General features: G+C 38.2%; 1 protein-coding gene across 2 annotated transcripts; it reads right to left on the bottom strand.

Annotated features, from left to right (window-relative positions):
* Positions 1-2,695: 2,695 nt before the first annotated feature.
* LOC138052034 (protein gustavus-like) lies at positions 2,696-9,438 on the bottom strand. Of its 2 annotated transcripts, XM_068898388.1 has the most exons (3): positions 9,338-9,438; positions 8,265-8,978; positions 2,696-5,019 (listed from the first exon to the last, which is right to left on the bottom strand). In XM_068898388.1, the coding sequence occupies exons 2-3, from the start codon at positions 8,974-8,976 to the stop codon at positions 4,877-4,879; spliced, it is 855 nt and encodes a 284-aa protein (XP_068754489.1). In that variant the 5' UTR covers positions 8,977-8,978; positions 9,338-9,438; the 3' UTR covers positions 2,696-4,876. The 2 variants fall into 2 exon arrangements, with proteins under 2 accessions (XP_068754489.1, XP_068754488.1); XM_068898387.1 differs by having other exon boundaries at positions 8,265-9,416.
* Between the last annotated feature and the right edge of the window lie 615 nt (positions 9,439-10,053).

The following is a 10,053-nucleotide window of genomic DNA, read 5'->3' as shown; positions in this document are numbered from 1 at the left end:
TGTTCCGTGCTTAGCCATTGTAGTTTCCTGCCGCCCTGTCTTTTGTCTTACCGCAGCACCGTGATATGCTGAGGCCCAGTTGCGTAAGAGGTCACAGTCATTCGCAGGAAGGTTGACAACGGATAGAGGCATCATCAACGGTACGTTATGAGGAGACACCGTTGTGTCGGGCTTTGGGTACCAGGACCTTCGACTGGTGTGATAGTACGCAGCCCAGCTTGTAGCACGTTTGACGTTCTCCTTCATCGTTGCACCAAACGACCTGGCATATTCGCGGAGCTTAGACATGTTCACGTTCTTGGAATAAACTGTGGTGTGGCAATTTTCAACGTCTAATGTCATACAGCTTAAAACATCAAGCGCTTGGTAGTCATACTCTCCTAGAATGTCTGCTAGTCTTCCTAGTTCCCATTCCATTAACTGGACAGAGTTTGCTGTTGCAGACACATGACCTTGGGGACCATTTAGGGCGCCAGTGATGTTACTCTCAGCAAGTATTTGATATACATGCTCTTCAAGTACAGTTTTGCAATGGTGAACCAAACCAATCGCTTCTTCTGCTGTCTTCTTTTCATATGAAGAGCCCTTGTTATGGACAGAGAAAGCTTGGGAGATTGCGCCAATTGCCCTAAGGAATCCCTCTCAATAACTTTGGCGTTTTGCGGCTATTCGAGATCAATTGCCACTCAAATCGAAGAGAAACCGGAACCCAAATAGGACAAAATAGGAACACCGAAAAACTAGTATTTTCTACGAAAACCGAAAACCAGATTCTAAAAAACGAAAGTTCCGCAAACCGCAATGAACACCAAAACCGAAAAACCGAAGTCTTTTTGATCGAAAACCGAAAAACCGATCTAAAAAATAGCCAGAACCGCAAAACCGAAAATCCCAATGTCCCCCTCCTTTCAGCATGTCTGAATTAGCATGATCTTAGAGGAACCTAAGTCAAGGTAGCGGCTGATAATCAGACATAGTTTGATGTTACTTTTGTTTGGAGAAAAGTCACAATTCAAGACCCAACGTTTCGACACTCCTGGTGTCTTCCGCATCAGGAGTGATCCAAAGCTATCATCACAAGAGTAGGGGGCACTAAAGCACAATTCACATTCGAATAGGTCAAAAGTTTCCCTTGGACTTCAACAACATTTTTCTGGAGTGATTTGGGCCTGGGGGGATGGGGTGGGGAACTCGCTCATACGAAAAGGGCGGGAATGCTCGTCGTCTAGCTTAGGAGAAATTAAATTTGGGATTTTGGTTTCACCTACGTGTTCGTGGCAAAACGCCATCATATGTAGTAATATGTTTTAAATATAATCTCTTTTAGGGGTCCAAAAAGCCTGGGACACGCCTAGATTGGTCCCTTGTAGGGCTTAAATTCAAAATTTCTGACGAGCATCCCCGCCCCTTCGTTTAAGTTCCCCCTCCCCCTGTGTTTTAGACCCGCCGCACAACAGCCCTTTTGTAAGCATATGTTTACCAATTTGATATGACCTTGGAGTTTCATTCAATTCAAGGTACGTACACAGGCTCTATCAATAAATAACGTCACTTCTATGGACGAATCTTGGGGTTAAATGAATTGATCGGCACTCGTCAGCGTTAAACGGTGAACAAGGTGGTCACAAAACACAAGGCTCGTGAGCTTAGTGATCATTGCTCGCTCGTCAATTTGAGAGTTCAAATTACGTACTATAATAGGTGAATGACCACTTTCCAATCCTCTCTCGACGCGAGCGTCCTTCTCAGACGGTCCAGCTTGGCTGAATTTCAAATACAGAGCTTTCTTATTTAAGGATCAAGTAGTGCTTAAAAAGGGAATGAAGTGGCATCCAATATTAGGACATTGTTGCTAGGAAATACAAGGAATGGTGGTTTGTTGCGTTCCTAGTGATACTGTTTTTCATATCAATGATTCCAACTACAATGGGGAAGATATCTGTTTACAAACATTGCTTTTGTTATTCAAATGTGCCATCTACAGAAACAAAAGACCCTTTGTTTCGACAGCCAATGAGGCTCTGGTTGGCACATTAATGACAATAGGTGACGTCAAAGATATCTTCGCTATAGTCTTGAAAATAACGAGGACCAGGTAAGTCTTATAGCTGGAGAAGGACGAACCAGTCATAAAAAGAACCATGTTTCAAGTTCTTTCTGGAGTACTGCTAACTTACTTGTTGCACCAGTACCTATCTTTTATAAGGATATGAGAATACATTCCGGAATAAAGAAATTGTAGATGGTTTGAACGCAGGAGTCATATCAATGGGTCGTCCGTGTGAGTCAAGTGTAGTCCCGAGATGGACTGATCAAGATGACATTGATTGACATTTCAAAACCTGGGCCGAAGTCATCATCAGAGAGAAGTGATTTGTGTAACGTCAGTAGATGGTATAAAATATCCTGGTCGTAGATGTGATTTGTAAAAGAAGTCGTGATGTTATGGGTCGACTGTGAGTTAGGCCGAGACATCACTAGCTGTAAAGACAGTAATCCAGGAGCGTATCGATCCATCTAGGTCAATACACGTACAGACATTAGACCTAGACTGATCAAAATGCACCAATCATTGTTTACAGCCTTCAGTCTACACTCCCCGGAATGCTACTGTTACAGTTTGATTTAACTCACTCCCTCTACCACCTGGCTCCTAACCTTACCAACTGAAAAACAAATAAGGAAAGTCACTTCATTTTCCAATTGGTTATTTAATACTGACAAGAAAATGTAAAACACATTCCAAAAGTATGTATCTAATAAATAATCAATATTATTACTACTACTGTTGTATTGAACTAAATAAATAAATCACATTCAATTTGCACATGTGTGACCATCGCTGATATTATCTTCCTAAGTCTTCTATTGTTTGCCCTTGTATCATGATTCAGAGAGAGATGGAAATTATGACAAGTGGTCCACATTCAATCTGTAAACAATTCATACTGTGGATGAATGCAATTTTATCACAGCTGTTCATACGTAAATGTAGTAATAATATACATGAAAAAATTACTCGATTAGCTGAGAGCAGTGCCGTTCAAGTGTAACACAGTGCAAAAATTGTACCCCTTGCAAAGAGTGTAATATCAGTGCAAATTACACATCAAAATTCTGGATTATGATTGGCTAATAAACAATAGGGTTTGGTCAGAACCAATCAAATCTTTTGTTTTCAAATCAAGTCCACACCCTGGATGGCACAATTTATGGTGCAAGTTTTCCCTGATTGCGTGATACGTGTGCATTTCCTCAGCTTAACCATCTCGATTTTCTTCATGTATATTATTAATAAGTAATCACATAATTTTTCTCGTGCAATTTGGAATAAATAAGAACTTGTAAATTTTCGTCTCATTCTCATCACCGAGCCTCGGATTGACCCAAGGCTCTGGGAAACTCAATGTTGGGGAACATGTGCCGTAGGGTTCTTATAGTCAAAAATTGGCTATTCGAACCTTACGGTGCCTGCTCACTCCTCGTGCTAACATGAATGCACCAATTAGAGACGCTTTTGATTGTTCTTCACGGAAACCAATGAGAAGACATTTTGTTTCAGGGTTTCCCAGAGCTATTTTCTCCCTCAGTCAAAAGAAGAGCTCTGGGGTCGAGATTGTGGTTGTCTTTGAAAAATTTACTCATGCTCATGTATTGCAAACTGCACTCAAAATCATGTGATTACCTCTACTAAAAACTATCTAATGAGTCAAATATTGAATCACTCATTTCTTAGAACCAAGCAAAAATTAATATTAATAAATATGAACGCCTTCACAGGTACTGTGCCATTTGCCAACTTGGCTGCTTTGAGCATCCAATCTCTGGAAAATGCATATTTCGAGGGTTACACGTGATAAATAGAACAAGCAAATTTCTTCAATAAAATTTGACTCTTTAGATGGCTTTCTTACTGATAGTGTAATATTTAAGATATTGTAAATTGAAATTTCGAGAGGTCATGCCTCAACAATAAATAAATTCTATCTGAATACTCAAAGAAAACATGGCAAACTACTATTTACATCAATCATACATGTGTAACTGCAATGCACTAACATTAACATACATGCAGGACTGTAAACCTTTTTTTCTGACAACAATGTTGAAAAGGCGACATCTTGACAAACAGACATCGAGAGAAATGTGCAAATCAAAAATGTTTTGATAAAAAGGGTCAAATGCTTTTGCCATCTTTTTTAAAGGCATTTAAAATATCAAAACATTCACTACTGTTCTGTCAGCATCACAAATTGAAGAACTGGAAGTTTTGCAAAGATTATTATTGTTTCAATATTAATTTTCCCTTTACACTATCAATGATCCTTGCTATTAGCTTTGACTCCCTTTAATGCCAAATAATAAATAATTATTACTCTATTAAAATAAGAAAAGTTATTTATATGACTGTAAATTGATCTAAAATAAAATAAGAATGCAAGAATCTTTATAATTTTCTTTACAGTTGTTTTGGTATTTAAGAAATATTACCTTGATTACATACAAAACGTTTAGTTACGACATCCCTCTAAAAATTAGCCTTTCAAAAGTTTCCACAAAAAGCCAATATGGCTAAATATGAAATGCTTTATATGTGTGATACCTATATTGATATGACAGTTTAACATCAAGAAGCACAAACATCACTAAAACACTGCTGATTATGTGAATGCAAATTTCAAGTGAATTGAATCACTTACGGTAAGTGGCCAGGGATGACACCAACAGGCTAATGTTTGAAGTAATATTTGACAAGTCTCTGACTTGGTTTCATTAGTAATTTCCTCATATGCCTCACTCCTGATATGCCTATCTGGCTAAAAGATAAATGTATCCAATGTAAATTATGCGGACTAGTTGCATAAATAGCTTGTTGTCAGCATCCTTGTTGGTACAAAAGGTATTTTTTCATTGGAACCGGAATGGGCAACTTGTCTACATTGCCTTTTGTTAGGTGGTCTTTCCCAACAGATTTGCGTATGGTACGGCGACAAAGATCCATTAATGGCTGCGGTTCAGCTGTGGATAAAGAAAAAAAAAACAAAGGGATTAGGTAATAATACAGCCTGATTAGAGGGTGGGAGCAAAAGGGGGAGAAGTGGAGTATCTCCCAACAAATAAGACCAGAAACAATAGAGCAGAATCGCTAAGAAAAGATTACTACTACAATATTACATCACAATTTTGCCTAAGACCCCGAATCTGGAATCCAGAATCCCGAAACGAAATCCGGAATCGGATATAAGAACTTCAACCTTAAACTAATTTGTGAAACAAAACGAAATACAAAAAGAATCCTAAACATTCATTAAAGCTAAACCTTAGGCCTAATTAGGCCTAAAGAAAAGTTTTGAGGCCTAATGCCTAATGCTAGCATTGGTAAACATTTTGTTCAGGCCTGATTAGGCCTAAGGTTAGCTTTAATGAATGTTAATTAGGATTGTTTCTGTATCATTTTTGTTTCGTTTCATTTCGCTAATTAGTGTAAGTCAAGTGAATTTGGTTCAAGTTCTTATTTCAGATGCCGGGTTTTAGGCAAAACCCTTACGCTACCAATGAAACTGCCCTTCACAATACAATGGAAAGCAAAATGCAGTGGTAAGAATTCTTGACACTCTAATAAAGACATACTTCTCATAAATTTAATTCCTTCGTTCCCAATAACATTGTGGGAAGGTACTAATGAGTTATAAGGTTAATTTACAATAAAAATAACTTAAGAACAGTTTAAAAAGGTTCAATGTCTGACATAAACTTCATTAAAAAAAAAGCGTAGAGGGAGAAAACAAATGGCTACAATGTAACTAGAAAACTACAGCTGGAATTTACCTATTTTCCACTGATTCAGATTATCATAACAAGCATATTGTCCATATGATTTATACAATAGTCATTATTGTTATTTGGTTCTTTTTCATTGCTAGGAAGGCAGTTCAACAGCCTTGCTGCAAACCTCAAGCTTGTCACTTTAAAAGTGGAATCATTATTTTGAGAAGATCTATCGGTAATGTGTGGTTCCGGAAAATATCCAGACCCCCACTATGCAGGGAAAGGGAAATTCTGGAGGGGTGGGGGGCTCAAAGGCCTTGGAAATTCCAGTTGGTGGGGGATTTGAAGCCTAAAATTCATAGCATGTACAATGCGCAATCGATTCTCATCATGAACTACTGTGATTTCATGGGCCAAGCTGCATCTCTCCTATCATGCTTCGACTTAAAACAACTTTCCTTTTTGTGAAAGTTCTTTGGAAACAAAATTTAGCTGCCATTGCTCATTACTAGTCTCCACAGATTACAAAAAAACAGGAGAGTTTACCTGGAGAGGATACCTTTTCACTTTTTTTCAGATTACCTGTTCACTTTGCTTTTGTCAAGTACTGTAGCTTACCAAGAGACTAGAACATGGCAAAAAAAATTGCATAAAACTAGATACTTGTTAATCTCTAAAATTATCTTGTTTTTCTTGGTGATGTACATAACCATTAATACATCTAATTAAATTCCTTTATACAGTAAGTTTGTTGCCGATGATGTTCATTTCAAATTCTTAACACATTTTGTGAACTTGAAAACTCAATGTGACTGAGAACTCCCTACAAATTCTAGCACTATTGTTTAGAGAGGATTCTGGGGGTGCAAGAAATTATTTTTGGAAATTCGTAAGGGGTGAGGAGGTTAACATTACCTTGTGGAAATGGAAAATCTGAAGGGGTGGGGGTCCCAATTGAAATTCCCTTCATGGTGGATATTTGGATATTATCTGGAACCACACAATTAATTTTAACCACTAAACACAGGTTATGTTAGTTGCATAGAAACAAATGTCCTCACATAAAATAAATGTCCAGTGGGTTAACTTTCAGAGCTATTTTGAATTTTATTGTTTGTTTGACTGATTTCAAAAATCACTGTGAAAGGGTCAAATGCATCAATATTGCAACTTATCCTACCTCCATTTTATTTTCAGTAAGAATTCTCAAATTGCGAGGTTTCATGAGTGTTTTCATTCCTGATTTCATTGGAATTAAACTTTATTATTTTTAGCTCTATCTTTTCAACGGATGAATAAAAAAATTTAAGAAAATAAGAGACGAAAAGAAAAATGAAGCGAAAGAAAAACTGTGGTCAAAATAAGTTTTAGGATCTTTCATATTTCAACAGTTTCATCATAATTACTTCAACGATGAAGACTTAACTTTTGTATTTTTCACATCAATCCACATTTTTTCTCCACAAAACCTGAGTGGCCCGGTAAAATAATCAACTGCTTTGATTAGTGCAGACCTCTTACTATTACAGACTGTTAATTTTTCGCGCAATTTAAAACAATCGCTGCGAGGAGCAAGTGGCCACGCGCACAAGTTACTGTGGTGCTATCTTCAGTTCTCTCCGAATGCAACAGGTGGTTGACACGCGCCGCCTTGACTTGTCCACGAAATAACTCTTTTGTGATTTTATTGTTTCTTTGTTTGCATTCAGCTTTTGGGATCAAAGTTTCTCGAAAATGGTGCGCAATGAATGGCATCGATACGAAACAAAGGGCGGGTAAAGTCTTCCCGTGAACCAAAGTAACATAACTTCTGGTAATTTGTCAAAATTTTGTGGAACGTGCCAAAAGCCCTCGGAAATGAAAGAAAAATGATAAATAATTTATTTTCATTCAGCAATTGAATCAATTGTGAAAATCTAAAGCGACGAAAAGTTTATACTTAGGCAAAGCTTTTTGAAAACGAAAAGTCCGATGAAAAATACGAGAAGATCGATTATTGTTTGTTGAAAGAGGAAGCCTGAACGAAGGTATACTTGACAATAATTCATCACTGTTCATATTAAACCCAAACAAACGTTCTATCTTTGCGAAAGAAGATCTGGTAAAATTCGCGATATCACTTATGGAACTTGACATTTTCATCGCAGAAAATTGGTAGGATTTTCGTAAAAAGGAATGTGGTCATGGAAGCAAAACAGGAAAGACATTTCTTTCAAAGGGCCGGGAAAGAGATGAGATCATTTTTCAACTGTGACGTAGAGGAAGTGAAAATTGCAAGGAAATAAAATATTTCAGTCCTCAAAAGGTGAGACATATGGCTGAAGTTTGCAAACGTATTCTAAGCGATCCATAAAAAAACAGTTTAAAACAAATGGCCTGTTTCAATGGATTCAGCGCGAGTGGCACACAACACAACAAAAGATCTGCGTTCACGCACGAAACAAAGGCGATCTGGCCAGTCACACAAATGAGAAAGCAAAAAATTCACTACTTACGATCAAGTCCACCGATATACTTCATGGTGATTTCACAATGACCCCACACAGCCGATACTATTGGAAACACAGTCTTTCCTTTGATCCCGCGAAAAGCAACCCCTAAGTATCGTCCATCATTCGTTTCAAAAGCCATAGTGCCTTCATCCATGTCCAATATTACACGAAACTTGTCAGGTACCACAAAACTATGATCGTTGTCTGATAATACCGGGTATTTCACAGAAGAAACGTTCTTTTCATTGTGGTAAAGCTTGTTTCTTACAATGTCCCATCCCCAGCTTTCTTCGTTACTCCCGACAAGCGAGTGGTACCCCGTACAATGAAGAACTGCCTTTGATGTGGCAACCCCTACCACGGCGTGTGTCCCACGCTGTCGTGTCGACCATTGAATCTCCCAGACGTGAAATCCGCGACTATATCCTTTCTTCCCTCGAATACAGTCCGTACTTTGAGCTACGGGATGTCGGTGGAATGTATGTGGATCGTCGTCTTTGACGAAAATGTTTACTGATCTATCGTTCGGGTTCCAAGCATGTTCTAACAAAGCCTCTTCCGGTAGAGAAGGCCGATCAAGTAAAATGTCTAATTTCTCCGGTCTCGCTAAATCTCTTGCTCGATCCTCTTCAGACGAGATATTAAGGGATTTGTAAACTCCTTGTCTATTGTCATTGTGATCGTTTCTTTTCACGGCCGAAATTCTTGATCCCATATCTGGTAAGGGATAGTAAAAAGACGTGAATCTGTTAGGTAAAGAATCCAACTTGAACGGTAGCTTCACTTTTCTAAACTGCCCACGTTTTTCTCTCGAAACGGTTATCGTTCTCGAATCTCTATAATCATTCAAACTTTCAGCGAGCGAGTTCCTTACCACCTCTTCGCTCGAAAGAAGTAGTTATCGCGATGTAACTTGTTTCAAAAGGACGATCGATTGAATCAAAACACTCGTAAAGAAGACGTGCGGGTTTGCCCAAAAGTTCACGTATTCAATTTTTCTGTGATTATACTTGGCTCTCTTTATCAACAGGACTTCACAGGCTATAGAAGTCTTCTAGTTGATAGTTTCAACTTACCAAATTTCTTTGGTACAGCAAGGAGATTCTGCCTTCCGAGTCCTTTTCTTGTGAACGATGAATGCCCTTTGTTTCTTCCGTAAAAAAATTTTCAATGTTATTTATATCCTTGCACTGTAAAGAGCCCAGCTACGCATGCGTGTTAGTCATTCGAGCGTAATAGGCCTGCACGTTTAATCCACGCGTTAAGTCATTCCACTTCCGGTTGCGTGAAAAATCGTTCTACCGGAAACACGCTCGTGTATGGATTTTTACAATCAAGTAAAGCAGTAAAAAAAAGTTGATAATCATTTTTAACTTTATGGCTGTAAAAAATTATTTTGAAACGAATTCCATTTTAGTGTTATCAGCAACAAAGTTGGTATTTCAATCAATTTTTAATAGTTCAATAGCAGGGATTGTATTGAATCCAAGCGAAACAGGTGACTTTCATATGAGTTAAACGGTGCATAAGAACAACATGTGTTATCAGCGCGGGACTTTTCAACTAAACCAAATTTGATGACAGTAAATTAATTTCGAATCTCATACGGACATCTCTTGAAACATTGGAGTGAAACTCCTTGAATGGGTTCGTTCGTAAGTTTTACAATGTTTGCAGGAAAACTTGGCTTCGTTTCCGTAGTAATCCGGCCTCTGTTGCTGAATGAGCACCGCTTAACAACAGCTTTACCGTGAATGAACCACACGCTATAATAAGCCTCTTTGCAGTTACA

This window comes from Montipora capricornis, chromosome 6 (genome assembly GCF_036669925.1).
Source record: "Montipora capricornis isolate CH-2021 chromosome 6, ASM3666992v2, whole genome shotgun sequence".
Lineage (NCBI taxonomy): Eukaryota > Metazoa > Cnidaria > Anthozoa > Scleractinia > Acroporidae > Montipora > Montipora capricornis.
This window is presented reverse-complemented; position numbering and strand designations above follow the sequence as displayed.